This window comes from Phodopus roborovskii, unplaced genomic scaffold (assembly GCF_943737965.1).
Source record: "Phodopus roborovskii unplaced genomic scaffold, PHOROB, whole genome shotgun sequence".
Lineage (NCBI taxonomy): Eukaryota > Metazoa > Chordata > Mammalia > Rodentia > Cricetidae > Phodopus > Phodopus roborovskii.
The window spans coordinates 33,181,445-33,200,177 of NW_026126418.1; the positions used below are offsets into that span (position 1 = coordinate 33,181,445).

At 40.6% G+C, this 18,733-nt stretch overlaps 1 protein-coding gene across 1 annotated transcript; it reads right to left on the minus strand.

Moving 5' to 3' along the window:
- Positions 1–254: 254 nt before the first annotated feature.
- On the minus strand, positions 255–18,551 carry Metap1d (methionyl aminopeptidase type 1D, mitochondrial; the record flags this gene model as incomplete). Its single annotated transcript, XM_051184496.1, has 9 exons — positions 255–434; positions 549–627; positions 1,485–1,532; positions 2,815–2,912; positions 9,753–9,916; positions 13,369–13,411; positions 13,993–14,141; positions 15,729–15,878; positions 18,387–18,551. Coding segments are annotated over 9 exons (975 nt in total), but the record flags the coding sequence as incomplete, so codon positions are not given.
- Positions 18,552–18,733: the final 182 nt, after the last annotated feature.

The following is an 18,733-nucleotide window of genomic DNA, read 5'->3' on the forward strand; positions in this document are numbered from 1 at the left end:
CGATTGATTCACCTGCCTCCTCCCCTGTGTAACTGTCATATGTAAAGAATGAACACAATGGGTTTAAGAGGGTTTTTTGTTTGTTTTTGTTTGTTTTGTTTTTTAACTTGGGTAGAATCTGAAGTGGATTTCCGGGAAATTAGAATTAGAATCACTGAAAGGGCAAAGCACCTGCCCAGGATAGTGGTTCTCCAGGGACCGCGCAGGTCACAGACCTGAGCCCCCAAAGCCCTGTCCTCGCTGTATTTTTCTCTGAGACATTATAGACTCCTGTGAGGCCCGTGGGTGGTTCCTCAGTCCTCAAAGGGCTCCTTAAGAAAGCAGACACTGGGTCTCGGTGGCCTTGCTGGTAGTCTCAGGCTTCCTGAGGCAGTTTGGTCAGGATCTCCACGCCTCTCGAAGTGATGAGGACTGTGTGTTCGAACTGCGCAGACCTGAAACACACCGGCAGCGGCAGCGGCAGTAAGTATGCTGTGTGCTGCGCTGGCAACTCCAGGCACCGGTGCCGCCTCCCTTCCCCAGAAAGTCACAAGTAACAGGGCAAGCACCTTTGGTTGTCTAGTGAGACCACAGTCCACTCGTCCTCCATGACTTTAAATTCTGGGGATCCCTCAGTGATGATTGGCTCTGTCGGAGAGAAATATTTACTATAGTAGATATTGTTTCAGTATATAATGAGACAGGGGGGGAGAGAGATGGAGAGATAATAAGGAGGCCCTCCCTCCCCTAAGTGTTTCACCCACAGTTCCTGTTGTCATCTTGCAAGGGCTGATAATTGATGTTGCTTACATAGTACACTACAAACTAAACAGTAGGAAGAGGAAATGCAACAGCATTTAAAAATGTATGACGTTGCCTGGTTCATAATTTTTTTAGAGAAAGAAGGGCATTTTAATCAAGCCTTAATTAGGACCCTGTGGATAATAACCACCCAAACACCAGTCCCTCTTATAAATACCAGTCAGTTTTTTAAAATATTTGAATTTTTAAAACACGCTCAAAATGTTCATTAATCAGCAAATAACAATTTTCTTATTTTACTCTAATTGCTTCTCCATTAAGTCCTACAGTCAGAACTAGGAGGCCTTGGTGGCCCTAGGTGATTGGAATTTGGTGGTGACACCAATCATGCCATCAGCCAGGAATGGGCCACCACAGAGCACATGCCACTTGCTGACAGAGAGCAAGGGACTTAATCGTCTCTAGTTACTGGGTGTTAATGAAAAAACAAAACAAAACAAAAAAAAAAAAAAAAAAAAAAAAAAACAGCACATTATGCCGGTAACAGAATTAGAGGTTGGATGGCTGCAGTCTCCTAAATGTGTCAGTAAGTATCTGATTTAGGAAGACGGGGCTAGAGGATATTATTTAATCACATTTACTATGCATCCAAATTATTTCATTATGCTGATTAGCTTCATTAGTCCTTTGCAGGACTTCAAGTCCAGGGACCCCAGCTCTCCAAAGAGGAGTCCAGCATTTACCTATGGTGAAAGCCATGCCCTCCTCCATTGGCAGGTCATTGTCATTTGCTGCAAAATAAACACAAGGAGGCATGAGAAAAGGAACCATGGAGAGAAAGGAATGTGTGTGTGTGGGGGGGGCGCATTGGGCTGCTTGTGTGTGTGTGGGGGGGGGGAGCGCATTGGGCTGCTTCAGCTTATGGAAAGGGCAGAGGGTTCTGGGCTGCTTCAGCTTATGGAAAGGGCAGAGGGTTCTGGGCTGCTTCAGCTTATGGAAAGGGCAGAGGGTTCTGGATAAGCCCACAGGGTTAAACACAGGGCTTGCAGGTGGTAGGGGAGTCTTACTCTTTGTGGATTCTGTGTTCTCAGACCCCACCCAGTCTTTAGTAGTTTGGCAAGGCCTGGCAAGGGCAGCTAAGGTGTTCAGATACCAGTACAATTCCATCTCTGCTGTTTCCCAGTGCCACCTCATGCTAGGTCTCCCGGCCTCCCTAAGGCCAAAATGAGTCTTGGGGAAAGATGCCAAAGGACAGCACCTGGCATGTAGGATGGAACAGGAGAAAGGGGCTCCATCCTGGAACAATTGCATGCACTGGGAGCAGGGTCTTTCCACACTGACATGGACCTCTTCTGAGCTGCCTCAGGTGGGGCTCTTTGGCTTAAAGGGACACTGCTCTGCTGGGTCTCCATGGATGCTCTAGGGAGGTTTACAGTTAGTTCTTCCAGGGACTTGTCCTATCTCAAGCACACAGGGCCATACCCAGGACTAACTTTCTCTTAGCCCTTGTTCAAATGTGCACCCCCTCAGGACTCCTCCACGAAGCTGTTTTCTACCTTAACCCAGGTCCTCCCACCCTTCCTGGTGGCTGCTGCCTTCTCTCTATAGGGTGCACACCCAGACAAGGAAAAACTGGATTCTGGGGAAGGAACACAAGGGTGGGCATAATCCAGAAAACACTAAAGAGTACATGCTGCTAAATACATCAGCTGTCAACGCTGTGTAGGATGTAATGAAGTTTAACCACAACAGTCAGCGGTTAGAAAAGGGGGTAGAGAAGAAAAACAGAAAACAGTCGTATGTGCATGCCGCTGGGACAGCCGTGCAATGGGGTTTTGTTTGCAGTAACTTTTCCTAGACGAACATCCCTCAGGCCTGCCAGCCATGCATCCTTCAGGAAAAGACCAAAACCAAAATAAACCTCATTTGGGAAATGTGCTGACCTATGACCCAACAGCACAGTAACATCCTGGTTAAAATTAAGTAGATAACCTCACGCTCCCATACAGTGGGGTGGGGTGGTCGGAAAAGAACTGATACCATTCAATAAGTAGCTTGCAAAATAACTCTTACCATGATGCCAAATTTCTGGATGTCCATGAAAGTATGATCCTATCCCATGTCCCACAAAATGTGGACAGACTTGCAAACCGTTCTGTTGAGTTATGCGGCTTTAAAGGGACCAAAAGACATCTAATTTAATCAAATGTTTTAATGCATATTAAGATTAAAAATAAAATCACTTAAAACAGTCTCTGAGGGAAAAAAAATCAGTTCTGTGGATGGGGGAGGGAAAGATTTAATTAATAAAAAAATTCTACTTCAAGTCTGATGATAGCACTGATATTTCCTTTATTCTGAAATATTTTTAGTTGACTGATACTTGTCAACAACTCCTTTTGGATATATGAAGAAAGGAGGTATACATACGATACTTGTTTGCATTATTCACCTTAGTACATTTAATAAAGGTTATTTTTAGGCAAGAAGTAATCATGCATACACACAAATGTAGATTGATATACATAAGTTATACGTGCACGCGCGTGCACACACATACACACACACACACACACACACACACACACACCTGTAACAAGGTCACAAAAAACTTACCTGGTTTTGATGGATTTATGAACAGTTACTACTAACTCAGCCATTAAACAAAGAAAATTAAAATCTCCAAGTATGACTTTATACTTTTATGATTTCCTGTACTCTGATCTAATTAAAGGGTTAGACATTTTGTAAACAGATACAAAAGATTGTCTGCCTTGTCCATTTTCTTTCAAAATTGGTGATCATTTTAGGGTTCCACTTAATAAGATATTATTACCAAAGTTCATAAAAAATTTTTTATCACATGATATTCAAAAGGAGTTAACATTGATCCTAATAATACATGCAGACATTTTGGGTTTTTATCTATCCCTTATCAATGGAACATAGCACATAAGAATCCAAACCTGAAAGCTTTACCTGCAAGAATGTAAAGGTTTGTTATTGAGGCCAGGTGAATATGGTTATTTTGGGGATGCCACCAATGATATATATTTTCATGTGGGCAAAGGGCATAATGCTTCCAACATTACCCATAGCAATGGGCAAATATTTATGTAACCACGACTACAATTCCTAACCAAGTCAAATGTTTTTTAGCTCTCAAACTCATTTTTTTCCTTTTTCTTTTTGGTGGTAGTGGGGAGGGGGTTGTTTTTTGAGACAAGGTTTCTCTGTGTAGCCCTGGCTCCTGGAACTCCATCTCTAAATCAGGCTAGCCTGGAACTCCCAGAGATCTGCCTGTCTCTGCCTCCTGAGTGCAGGGATTATGGGCGTGGCCTACCACACCCAGCCAGTTTCAAACTCATTGGCTAGAAGATTCCAGTTTAGTTTCACACACACCTTTTTGGCTAACATCTTTATAAGCCATCATATCTACACACAATCCCCCACTCTTCTTTTTTGAACAAGGTCTCAGTTTGTGTGCTAGGATGACTTTGAACTCACCACTCTCCTACCTATGTATCTCAAGTGCTGGGACTACAGGCATGTGCCACCACACTTAGTTTAATTTTTAAGAACATGGAAACACACTCCCAGACTTGTGAGGATCTTCACTTGGACAAGGATGTCTCTGTAACCAGCAGAGTGGCAACAGCATCTCATGGAAATGTAATTTTAGTGTGACCAATAGGGCAGAAATGGATAAGCTATGCAAGAGTTGAAGGGAGGAATAAGCCAAAATCTTCATCTCCAAAGCTACGCTTTGGAATCCAGGCTGTACTGTAGGTCCTTGTGCATTAGCGTGAGGTATAACATCTTTCCCAAGGGGTTTCTCCTACGTCCACACAATTTCTAAATAAAACTGAGGTTGGAGCATAATAGAGGGTACAGCCTAGGTTATTAGTTTGTTTACATAAGAACGGGTTCTCCCAACAGCTGTACGTTGTCAGTTCAGTCCCAACCACCATCAATAACTTGAAAAGCTTTCAGTATAAAGCATTCTAGTATTGTCTTTAAAAGAATACTAGTTTTGGTTTTTTTTTTTTTTTTTCCCCTTCAATAATCCAACAATGGGAAGGCTTCACAGCTACATCTTAAATGTGTGTTACAATGGATGGTAATCTTCATTTTAATTTCCAATGAGAGGAGAAGAAAGGACACTCTAAAAACCCCTCGGGGTCCCCCCCCCTTCATACTTCTCATTCCTCTTCATAAAAGAGGCTGTCCGACTATGAGGTAACTGAAGTTATTTGGTGCCTTCTCCTGCCACAGTTTGCTCTCTGGGTCCTGATGGAACTCCCGGCTACAGTATCCCAGAATCTGTATCACATATGCAGAGGCTAGAGGACTTCACAGATGGGGGAAGGGGAAAGGACTGGATAAATTTCCCTCAGTTCCTTGGTTGAACATGTTTGGTACCCAAAAGCTAAAGATACACTTCCGTTCAGAATATTTCCCTTTTGAACGTGTAGTTTTCAACATACACTTAAGTGAGATAAAATTTCAATAATGCTCTCAATTGCTGTTTGCAAACATTCAACTTCAACTATTTTGTGGAACACACGGTGGAGCAGACTCTTTGGCTGTGGGACTTAAATCTGATTTTGTAAAGACAATCCAAAGGATTTAGCAAATCAAATTCCAATCCTTCAGTAGGAAAGCAGATGCCAGTCACCTCGACATGGCATGGGAAGGTGGGGTGTGTATCTACCTCTTTACAGCAATGTTGGAAGGGGGTCTGGAGGGTCAGGCAGACACTGAGAAGTGAGGCAATTGATCTCCAACCAGTCCACCACAGAGCCACAGATGTCTCTCAGCACAAGGGTTTTCTTGCTCTGAACAGTTCAAGATGAAACCATTTTTCTTGTTGAAAACACCTCGACCAGTGTTAGGTCTTTGCTCTGATTTCCTCTAGCTAAACTCTTTTTAAGACAGGACGATGCCTGGATTTCAGAGGGAACTCTGGGGGAGAGCTGCATAAAGGTAGCTTTCAAACTCACTTCTCAATTACACCGCACTGCGCCTGTCCTGGCTCAGTTACAGTCGTTGGTGGAAGAGAGGTTCTCTTTAAGGGGCTTCTCGTGACCTTTCTCTTCAGTTTAACTCCCTTTCATGAAGCAGTTAGACTCTACTTACGTCTTGTCTAAATAAATACAATTTCTTAACACATTTCAAGTAATTTATGTGACTAAAACTGCATTCCCCAAGAGGGCAGAGGAGTACCGTGTTTAAGTACACACTCAGAAAGGAATAAGCTTGCACACTGGGGATGCTTTATTACCACTTTCATGTGAACAGGGCTCCAGAGGGCCACATCTCTGAACAGAGAAGGATCTCAAAGGGCCACTGATTTGATAAGTTATGGAATTTCACTTGAATCTTTCTAGGTTTTCAGTCCAAACAGTAGCCTCTAAATGGAGGAATGCACAAAGCCAGGGATTCCCTCTAATGACAGGAATGTTTAAGTACAATTAGTCATATTTTTGAAAGCCAACAACTGTTTTCCAATAGATTGGGACATTTTATTTTTTGTTTCAAGCTGGATCACAAATTACTGTATTTTTCTTACAATAGAGCTGAACTTTTATTTGAGGTTCTCTGTTTCTGAAAAGCAGACATGATGGATTGGAATAAAAGATAATTTATTGCAATGCTTACTTTCATGTGTAAAGAGACGCAGTGTAATTGTAATTTACAGTAGCTGTCAGGAAAAATCCATCACAGATGACATTAAAATGACTTATTTTGCCTGAGCCACTTATTGTTTAAATGTGCATAATCTAATAGAAAGAGATTATTTTTTAAAAATCTGCTTTGTATTGTTCTAAATTAATATTAAAACATATACTTATGAATTAAACATTAAAAAACCATTTATTGGTAGTTTCATCGTGACATCTCCAACTATGTTTAAATTATTTTGGAGTGAACTGTCACAGATTAGTGATTCATGTAGCAGCATATTCATGTTCTTCTCACACTTATGGATAATATAGAGATTATTGTAGAGCAAATGCAGTTAGAGAGTGGGTATAATAGCACCATGGCCTAGAGATCACTGGGTGTCACTCATGAAGCCAAAGGGCACAGAGAAAACTGTCTTTGTGAAATCATTTTAACTGACATTTCCTCAGAGACACCCTCCTATTCTTTAGGTTTCTGAGCAGGATTTCAAGTCCTCTTGTAGTGACCCCAAGGTTTGTGGAAGCATACAGAAGTGCAAATTGCCTGGGTGTTCTCAGTAGAGAGAGGCTATGGTGGTTGGCGACTGACTATCTTAAAGGAGACTAAGTTAAAGAAAAAATGTTTGTAAGCCTTTGGTCTATAAAGATTTCAAGTACTTTTTGGCTCAAAGGTGGATCTCATTTGTTTATTGACTCTCTAAATATCTTTCCTCAAAAAAAAAAAAAAAAAAAAAAAAAAGGCTAAACAATAGATGTGTAGAAATACTGCTTTAACACACCAGGACAAACATTTGTCAGAATCGGGGCCAGTTTCCTCGCCAGTGGCAGACATAAACTATCTAAATAATGAAATGTATTAGGATAAGAGTAAAAAGTTCATTGTCTGTTATTTTCCACATAGTTTTCTGTGTGCAGTTGTTGGGGCTGATCTGGTTTTCAAAGGAGCCTGTTCATGCAAATTCATACTCTGCCCAAACTGACCTTCGCATCCAGATAGCTAAAATCCAATGTCACTTTGAATTCCACTCTTCTTCTGCTGTTGCTTTTTTTATGTAGCTGGAATTAATGTAGTGAATATGTAATGAAATGCATTATCCTGCATGGAGATTTATCAGATTTTCCAACTGAATGCTGTGCTTTGCAAGTACTAGCTGGAGTTCACCTGCATGTTGGTGTGGCGTGTGGCTCTTTTTTGTAAAGAGTTAAGTCGTATACAAAAAGAGGGAACAAAGGTCAGCGCCCAGCCACCACTTGAATGTGAGATTTTTCTTTTTATTCCCCTTGATGTATACTAGGCTCTGTGTTATTAGTCTTAATGATGGAAAATTGTAGTGTTGATACAAATCTTTTTTTCAAAGTAGTAGGCGGGAGCTCCATTTGTTAGTAAGTTTTTTTTGTGACTAAAAGCCACGGACAGTACATTTATGTAGCAGTAAAAGGCCTGGATGCTCTTTCCATAGCAGAGCTAATTATTCCTACTGTGACCTTACTGATCTAGCCTGTTCCTAGTACATCTCATCTGCACGCCTGTTCCTCTGTGTAGATGGTGTCAGAGAATATGAAAAACCCTATAATGAAACCATTTTCATGATGGAGAAAGGCTACTGGAGTTGCACTTGCTACAAAGAGGCTCAATTATATGAGTAATTGTGATAATTTTCTACATTCATAGCCTTCAATGGGGAAAAAAGAATGAGAGCCACAAAGGAAAATTACTTTAACAAGAAAGTACAGAGAGTAAAAATGGAAGAAGAGACAAAAAGGGGAAAAAATAACCAGAAAAAAAGTTTAAAAAATAGATCTGGAGGGAGGAATAGTGGGACAAGGAGAACAACAGAAATGCTCAAAAGCCCGTGTGCAGCTGTGTTGCACAATTAAATTGAATTTTTTTTCCTGCAGTTGATGAATGTGACTACTGCAAATGTGCCTCTGTAGTTAGCTATCATTTGTTGTTCCGTGACAGGAAAAGGATAATTACCTCTCAGAGAGAATCAAAGGCTGACATGCCCTTTAGACACAGCCATGAATGCAGAGCTCCACAGAATTGCCTGAATAAGAATCCAGTGTTCTCTGCCCCCTTCTACTGAAGAATAAATTTTGTTAAAATGCAAGAGCGCCACCAGTAAATTTGTTGAACCCTAGGTGTTCAAAAATATGAGGTGCATCTATCGACTCATCCCATTTGCAAAAATAAAACTGCATTTTGAATTCATTTCTATTATATTCATGGACAGTAAGATAGTGAGATATGCATTAAATTTCTTTTCCCAGTAGGGGTCTGATTCAACATTTCCTATGAAAGAACAGAGAGACACTATCCTTTTTTCCCAGGCTAGTTAGCCTATAATTTAAAACTGTCAAAAACACAATTTTGTTCAAAGTCTTCAATAAAAGCTTCTCAGATATAACCCAAAGAGATTTTACTAAAGTTTGATTCAGACACTGTTACAATATTTTTAAAGCCATAAATACATTTAACTGATATTTTACTGCCTTTTTTCTTAAAGTATTTGAAAGGGTTCTCAGAGAGAAAGGCAGAGCCTTTTCAAGGTGACTGGGCTTTCCAGCCTTTGGACAAACGGGAGTGCTCAGAGGCCCCAGCTCATATTAATGAGAACAGCACTCTAAAGGGGTCTGGCCGAGCATCTGTAACAAAATGTGTTACTTTTAAATGAAAACACATAGTCTGCATGTCTACTCCAAAACATTTGGGGGGGGGGAATCTGAAAGTGGGAAACAGATTACAAAGAAAAGTCTTGAGTTCAGAAAATACACTTACACTTAAAAAGCAAGCACAGGAAAAACTATGAGGAAAGTAAACAATGTTTCACAGGGAAAATGAACCAGACAAAAAGGGACGCAGAGCAGCCTTGCAGGCTATTTCTTAATCTGCTAACTTAAAAAGTCAGGCTGCTTTGAGCTCACACTTCTGATCTTGGCATCACAGGAATGCTTCCCTCGCTCCTCATAAAATGGAGTTTTTATCCTTTCTCACTATCCAAGGGCTGGGACGATCAGCCACTTTCTTAGGTATCTTCTTCCACATTTGAAAAAGAAACATCACAGACCAACACGTCAAGCTAAAACAAAAGCAGCCATATTAATATTGCTCACTGCTCCAGTAAGTTTCTTTGGTGACCCTTTTTTTAAACCATTTTTTTTTTCAACCCAGGGAACAATATTACAGCCCGGCAGTTCACATACTGATATCAGGCTGACTTGATGGCTGTGAATCAAAAGACATGTCATCAGCTTTATACCAAGTCACCAATAACCTTTGTACCATTCGCCAACCCTCCTTTTACTTGTCAGTGCAAGACTTACCTGATAGTGTTTCCAATTACAGAGAAGGGGGCCCCAACTCTGCAAGCTGCAATTGCTTCATCTCTACACATCCTGGCAACCTCTACTAACTTTTTACCATATTCATCCACATTGCCCACCAAAAAGGTTTCAGACGTGTCTCCATGGTAGCCATTGTAATAGACCTAAACACAGGCACAAAATTTAAGGTATGTTCTTGTCTGGGATCCTATTCTCCTAAAGTACATATACTGTTTGTGTTTATGCATTTAATAAATTCATTACCTTCTCAGAGTTAGTCTCCAGTTCACATATTAAAGAATTAAAAAGATAGATAGACTAAAACCATTCTCCAATTTAAAAGCTAAAACCATGTGAGGAGCCTGCAAAATCTAAAAACCAACAAATGACCAGCTCGGTTACTTCAGCTTTGTGATTAATAATACTATTGTAGCATTTTGATCCCTCATTTTATTTCTGAGAAGGCAAAACTATGCTTGGAGAAATTAGTTACCAAACACACTGACCTGCAATTACCACAGTAGGTTTAGAAAATTAAGTATTTAGCATAGTAAAACATGTCCTTGGTGTCATGAGGATTTACATGCTCTTTTATTTACCAGCTCTATACTTAGAAATGATACATAATGACAAGAAGAAATAAGATAGACATGTCAGCACTATAATGGTGGGCAGGAGAATTTCATGCTAAGAATTGAAGTGGCTTGATACAGTAATGAAATATGGTGGAAAAATTCTACATCTAGAAACAACATCTGAAACAAATGTTCCAGAAAGTATGATGGTAACAGGAAACACTCATGTGGATTTTTAAAGAATTAGAACATATCAAAGCAAGCTTAGCAGTAAAATCACAGAAAGATAATTTTGTCAGTCTTTAATGACACAGGAGTTCCATGTGATCTTGAGTGACATCAGGTTCATCATGAAAAATGAATGATTGGCAAACACCAGAATACATGTAGAAGGTAGAGGAGACTAGTTGACCATTGATCCTTGGACTTAACATGGCATTTACTATTTTGCATGAATTTATCTAATTATCTTCATAGTTCTCCTTTTCCTTAGGTAGGATGCAGAGAATCTTATGACAAAAGCTATTTATTGAGGCTTTCTGTCTGAATTAATGCCATGCCCACATACTGCACACACTGGAGAAGCTAGCTCTCTTAGACAATGAGGAAATGAAAAGTCATTACAAAGATCTCTGGCTCTGAAGTCAGGAAACTGAGGCACAGACAACTTGTTTGGGTAACTGGCAGAGTACACCCCAATAAATTTGATAGATTGATGGCTTCTAATATTAAACCCTCCTAATGCCCTCATAGTTTTCTAATTTATTCCCACTTATATTCCTTTACAGAAAAATATAAGCTCTTGTCATATACAAGAATATAGAATTTGCTAATATAAGTGTAATTATTCAAGAAAATTTGCAACTACGTATTCTTAAGTAAAATTCATTTCCTTAAATTAATTTAACTTGCTGTTTCATGTTACTTTAAAGTTAAAGTATATTAAAGTTATTTATTTTGTGAGTACATGTGTGCCTGCGTGTGTGCGTGCGTGCGTGCGTGCGTGCGTGTGTGTGTGTGTGTGTGTGTGTGTGTAGAAGCCAGAGGACAACTTTCAAGAGTCGATTCTCTCCTCCTATAATGTGGGTTCCAGGGATTGGACTCAGGTTGTCAGTTTTGGCAGCGAGTGCCTTTACTTGCTGATCCATTTCATCAACCTTGTCCCAAACCATTACCTTTTCAATGATTCTTAAGCTATTTAAAGGGTTCGATACATAGGGAATACAATGTATATGTGTGTTACTGGGGACTGAACCCAGGACTTTGCATGTGTTTGGAAGGAAAAAGATACTTTTGAAAGCCTGGGGCAATCGACTACAACTACAATTTGTCCCCACAAACCATTCTCACACTTCATCTAACAGATATTAACCGAGCAACTACTATGAACACATTGTCATAAAAATTAACTTGCAAGAGAAAAAGCAACTCATTTTCTTGTGGACATAAAATGCAGTGGGTACTTCCAACAAAAATACAGGAGCTAGAAATGCAGTTCTTCAGTTAATAAAATATTTCATAAGAAATACAATTTTTTGATACTGACCAATATGTCTCTTAGACTCCTTTATATTTCTAGGCACTAGAAAGTATTTCAAGTGACTTTAAGGATTGTTGGAATAATTTAAGCTTCAGAAATGAAATTCTTTATTAAAAGCCTTATGGAAACCCAGAAAGGAATAATACGCTCTCTCTGGGCATGCTGGAAACAGCACAGGAGATGTCTCATCTCATTCAAGCAGCAATATCTTATTAGTGGGTGATTAGGTGAGGTAATAAGTGCGAAACCCTAAAATCAGGTTCAATCCGAGATAAAAATACGTCACAAGAGAGACTTCATTTGAGGTGCACTTCACAAAGCCTCCCACACAGCTCTGAGTGGGAAAGACCCTACCAGGGTGTGTGGAGTGACACTCCAGCATTCTGAGACACAATGACATGGGAAGTAGCATGAACAGGAGTTGTTTGCTTGTACCTATGCATAGGCTGAATTAAACAATTGAAAATCTAACACAATCTACTGGTGCCTATTTCCATCGTATTCCCACTGTTACCCAACTTTCAGCCTGGGTATAAAATAACTATCATTAAAAATATTTACTCTCTAATAGAGAATGTGTTTTTGAATGGCACCCATCTCCAAGAGTCCCTGCCAGATGTTCACATTTTATTTATCTAGTTATTAATTAGTCATAGACGCACAGATTTTGTTTATCCTTTGTATAATTCAAAAGGCACCATTACAATTTGAAATGAAATGTGCACAGCTAATCCAAGTTTGGGGAAGGTGAGAGGCTAAGGAAATCAGAGAAGGTTACTGTCTACAATTTGCAGTCCCTAAGTTAAATCACTTAGGCTTGTTATTTAAAAAGAAAAGCAATCAACCGTTTGGTGAAAAAAACCTAAATTCAGACAGAAAAACCATTCTGCTTGTATGCTTTGAGTTCAGGCCTCTCTACACCAGAGATGGAACACAACGTTACCTTCAGGGATTTTAATAAATCTAGGGAACACCGCTAGCAAAAGAGTTGCTGTCCAAATAGACTGACACGCAGGCCAATGTAGCCCCTAATGACAGAGTAAGATAATGACAGGCCCCACTCAAAATCAGCAGGAAGAGGAAGATCAATCTTGGCAGAGTGAAGGAAAAATGCTGGCTTTCTTCGTGTTAGCTCATCTCATACATATCTAGCTTCAGCAGCTGCCTAGTGCTATGGTGCTCTGCATTAACTACACAGTGGATCAATAACAATTACACCTTCTCAAAAACATGACACATAGCAGGATTGGGCTGACATTTCACTTAGGCCAACATTGATCTCAGTGCATCTGATTCCAGCCCGAAATCCAAGTCAGGCCTGGGTTTCCTTGGAATAAACACGAGTTAAAGACAAAAAAGGAAACCAGCTGCTTGTGCCCGGGGCTGGAAGTAAACAGCACTCCCCGAGCGCAGTTCACATTTTCAAGCCACTCTCCTTCCTGTTGCTACTAGCAATTCTGAAGTTGATCAAGGATGATTTTTTTTTATATGATTTACTCACCGTGACATCAATGTTGATAATATCTCCATCCTGAAGAGGTCGGCTGAAACGTAAACAGAGAAAAAATGGTGACAGACAGATCTCAATAAAAAGAAATGTGAAAATAAGTGCCCAGCGACTACTACTGCAAACCCAGCAATAATGTGTAGAGCTGTGGCAATAATGTGTAGTGAAGCAGGAATGGGTAACCAAATCTGATCTTTGTCTTCTGTTAATCACACCAACACATTTTATAAGAAGTAGAGGAAACAAATATTGCTGCCTTAAGATTTCATGACTCTTTAAAGAGACATACTTCCTAATTATCTTAAGTTTGTAAACAGCCAAAACAATAAACAATAGCTGTCAATAAAATTTGCCTTCATTACCATACGGTAAAAACTGAATAATAACTTAAAAGAAATAGATAATGTACAAATATTTTTGTGGCTTGCATACTATCTTACAAAACATCAACTGGTAGTGTTATATTCATGTAGAAGTAAAATACCTCAAAATTTTTATTTTACCGTAATCAATTTAGAAGCATGCATGCAGGTAGGTTTCAATTGAACTACAGTATTTTTCAATATGTGTTATGGATCTTAGTTTCAAAGGAACAATACATTATTGAAAAATGAATACCTGTCAGGAATGCCATGACAGAGCACGTTGTTTACAGAGGTACAAACAGATTTTGGAAAGCGTCCATAGCCCAGAGGCGAAGGATATGCATCGTGACTGATGATTTCCCGATGAACTAGAGCATCTATCTCTTCTGTTGTCATGTCAACCTGAAATATTAATAAAGTGTGCAGCGACAGCTGAAGACATTTCCTGTATTTATCGACTGTGTCTACAACAACAGCACTGCCAAGGTGCGACTGTATGAATTCACCAAGATGAATTTATGGTGTAACAGTAATTTTTTGTGACTCTTGCCACTGTGCTCTTCTGAGGGTATATGACAGTGTTATGTGCCACCAGGATGTAGAGTGCATCATTAAATGATGACTCCTGTTAGCCCGATGATTTCAACAATACGTCTTTCATCAATTCCTTCCTCTTCCTCAGGGGTCAGAGCTCTGGATAAAGGAAGCATACAAATAAGTGTACAAACGGAATGCTGGCTTAGAGGGGCTGGAGAGAAAGCTTCGCCCACACCTTTTTATCTTGTTGCAACAATGCATGGGTGAGCTTGGCAGCAATGGCAGGGAGGAGATGAACCATCATCTAAAACCTCCATCTCTGCCACCCTTCATAGAGATCTCATGTCCAACAAGCTCAGTTTCTTTCATGCCTAGATAAATATATTTTAATGTTTCTCATACTAGAACATACCCACTTATTTTCCAACAAAGGTAACTGAAATTGAGGGATCTTGTTTTGTTTCTGTTTTGCACTGCTGAGGCTTGAACCTGGTGCCTCGCCTATGCTAGGCAAGTGCTCTGCTGTTAGAAACTGAGTTTCATAAGCACATGATGACTATCTCCATGAAATCATACCACAAATAAAATCCTATAGCAAAGCAAGATTATTCAGTGGATGCTAACTACTCCCTCAATAACATCCTGTGTTACTTCATACGCACCTTATGCTTGGTCATGTTGCTATAACAGATTGTCTATACGGGTGGCATAATGAGTAGATTCACAATTGAGTCCCCTCTTTGAAACTACATTTATGTTTTCTTATGAACTATAGATGGCAGGATGTTTTGGGTGATTGGGTGATTCTGAAAGAACTGACTTTCATAGCAGCACACACACACGCACACACACTTACACACACAATCACACACACAATCACACATACACAATCACACACACTCACACACATAATCACACACACAACCACACACACACTCACACACACAATCACACATACACAATCACACACACTCACACATACAATCACACACAATCACACACACTCACACACACACAATCACACACACAATCACACATACACACACACTCTCACCATGTCACTGCTTTTCTGTGTTGGGCCTACTAGGGAACACTGAAGAAAAGAAGAGGCAAACTATAAGTAGGACCAAGGCTTTCAACACATGGAGGCAATGTGGGAAATATGAGTAGATACAGGCAGAGGCAAGGCAGCAAAGCCAAAGTCCTCTGCCACAGAGCACCTTGGCTAGGCTGGGTCAGCTGAGTGGCTCTAGAATTCTGGCAGCTGCAATCAAATTTAGAAATTTACATTCTTTCTTGAACACATAAAATGGTAAAATCCCCTTTTCCCCAGCTTAAGGCTTTACTTTAAAAATCAAGTTATTAACAGATGAGTGCAAAGGAGAGTTAAGGAGAAAGGGAGAGCAAGCCCGTGTGTATATAAGTCACGCTGCGGCTTGGGTAAGACGCCACCTTTAAGCTCTTCCCAGCCAAGAGGAGGATGTGCCGAGCCAGCTGACAAGCCTCACGAAGGCCTTGGATCTGATCTTCATTCTTAACTTCTATGCTGTCTCCCCAGTCGGGCACAATGCCTGTCGTCACATAGTCTGGCTTCTTTATGTGCTTGAGGGAAAAGAATTGAAAACGAAGATCAGAACCCAGCACACGACAATGGCATCATTTTTTTCGGACACAGCCTCCTGCTTCATGGAACTCTGCCCTTCCTGTTGAAGCACCGACCTCCAAAGCCAGCACAACAGACCTCCAGGCTACCCCCAGTTCCTTCCCCTGCCCTTTTGAACTTAACATCGCCTGATAGTGCTGCTCTGGATGCGCTGTTGACCTCACCAGGCTTTGAGTCGGGTTCTGCTGAAGTAGACCTCTGGTCAAAACAAACAGCAGTTTTCTATCCTTTCCTCCACCCCAGTCCATTAGAAGCATAGCCCATGGATGGAAAAGCACCAAGTTTCCAATCTGCACAATGATTCATTAAGAAACAATCTCATCTTCTTCAATCAATGATAAAATGTGTGCAAAGGTCAGCTCTCAACAAGCTCTCCCAATGAGTCCACGTGGAGGGTGTCAAGTTCATGGGCCTACCACATACACATTTTTATATTAGGTGAGCTAACAACAGCACCAGAAAAAACAAAACAGCTTACTTCCTTGGTGTCTTCTCCAAGGGCAATAAAATTGCCTAGAACATTTCCATCATTTATCAAGAAGAAATAAAGAGCCAGCTCCTAATCCAAAGCCCCCTGTGGCTGGTTCTCCGGCTCTGAAACCCACTGGTGGTTCTTGGGAGGTAACACTATCTTAGACACACAGCCTCTTTCTGCCCCAAGGTTGACAGTGCCCTTCCTGAGCCATTTATAGCAAGGGTACATAAGACCACTGACCATAACACAGTAAGGCTCACAGAAGTTTGGGCCAGGGGTCATCCTCAAAGCTCTCCAGGGCTTGGGTGGGGTGGGGTGGGGAGGGCTCTAGTGTTTGTGAAGAGGGCCAGGCCAGACTTTAGGATCTCTTGTTCCACTGTTCAGAAGGGCTTTTCTCTTTCTCTTATTTGTTTGCTTTTGAGATCGAGTCTCTCACTGAACCTGGGGCTCACAGCTAGCCAAAAGCTCCAGGGACCAACTTGTGTCCACATTGCCACTCCCCAGCACCAGAATTGCAAGCATACACCACCAGTACCAAGGGTTTTATGTGGGTGCTGGGGATCTGAGCTCAAGTTGTTACCCTTGTGTGGTAAAAGCGACTAAACCATCTCTCCAGCCCAAGGGGCTTTTGTTAGTTGGGTAATAAAATGGCCTGGTTTGTCACAGCTGAGTCCTGAAGAAGCATCTCCTCTCCTACAGTCACTCTACCAACTCCCACAGCTTACCAAGTGCTCCCCCAACAAGCCTATGTTCTTATTTCTGCTCTGTGATCTGCTTTGGTTATGGCTATAGGCTGGGGACTGCCCGTTTGTCTCTGGAACTGGCTAAAATGTATAATTCAACACATTCCTTTTATCTAGAGGTGTGTCTGTCTGTGTGTGTGTTTGTGTATCTGTGTATGTATGGCTACAACTATGCAATCAAATGGATACAAATTCACATGTGTGCAGGGGTGTGGAGACCACAGAGAATGATATCTGATATCATCCTTAGCTATTCTCTACCTTATTTTTTGAGACAGGGCCTCTCAATGAATCTGGAGCTTACTGACTTGACTAGACCAGTGTACCCTAGGAATCTTCCTGGCTCTGCCTCCTATACCTAGCTCTGGTTTGTTTTATGTGGGTGCTGGGGATGAGTGCAGGCCTTCGTGTTTACAGAGCAAGTGTTTTACTGACTGAGCCATCCCCCCAGCCCCTAGAGATTTCTCTTTGTTTTTACTGAAGAAAAATAACATCACTTTTATGACTAATACCAAATGCTGGCTCTCTCTCCGATGGCCAGACCTAAGCCAACATAAGACTTTTGGCTCTCAACCCTTGTTATAAAAATGGACTAATCACCTTTGGGAGGTATGCTCAATGTGGTTCACAATAAAGAAAAAGTGTAAAAGGAAGAGAGCAGGTGGTTTTTGTGACAAATCTGAGTTTCTTTTTAGCTGTTTTCCTTCTTCCTAAATGACCTGTTACAGCATCTTTGCATTTTCAAAGGCAAAGATATACTCTTTCCACAATACTGAAACCTCTGGAGGGGGGAATCAAGGATGCTCTGGCTTTTATTTAATTTACTCTAAAAAATGTATCAAAGACAGTAGTAGTATTAACATAGAAAGTTCAAGGGATTAAAAATATCCAGTATATTAATTTCAATGAATCTCTCTTGAATCAATCCAATTTTACACTCATTTTCCCTAAAAATAAAGTCATCAACTGTATATACACAGTTTTATTTTAATGTTTGAAATCTAACATTAAAAAAAACATGTTGACATTCCAAATAATCTAAGCAATTGTTTGGCCAGACCTTTATTTTTGTTTTAATGGACATTCTAGAACTGCAAGATGTTAAAAATAAAATGGCTCCCATCACAATCTGAAAAATCACAAACCAAGTTTTCAATTCACATCTTAAATGAATTGTACAGTCCGCCTTTGCCCGCCAGAGAGGGTGGGCGCCTGGGGCAGTACAGTACCTGGGGGACAGGATGTGCGGGAGAAACTGCAGCCGGCGAAACTATACTGTGGGAGATGTCCCTTTGTCTCCAGAAAAAGAAATTTCTTCTTTGTTGACTGCCTGACCGCCTGTGTAAGAGATGATTGAGTGGAGAAGATAAAATTCTCAGACAACCTATGAGCAGAAAGAGAGGTATTTCAGGTTAAGAGGAAAGAAAAGACATTAACAGTGTTGCCCTCGAAGGTGTTGTATCTATTAAATCATTAGTCTCATTCTTTATTGACTCAGAAAAGAAAGCCCCAGAGAGAAAGGGGCAGTAGCCGTCTGGTACAACAGTAGCACACCATATTGACTAACTAGCACTGT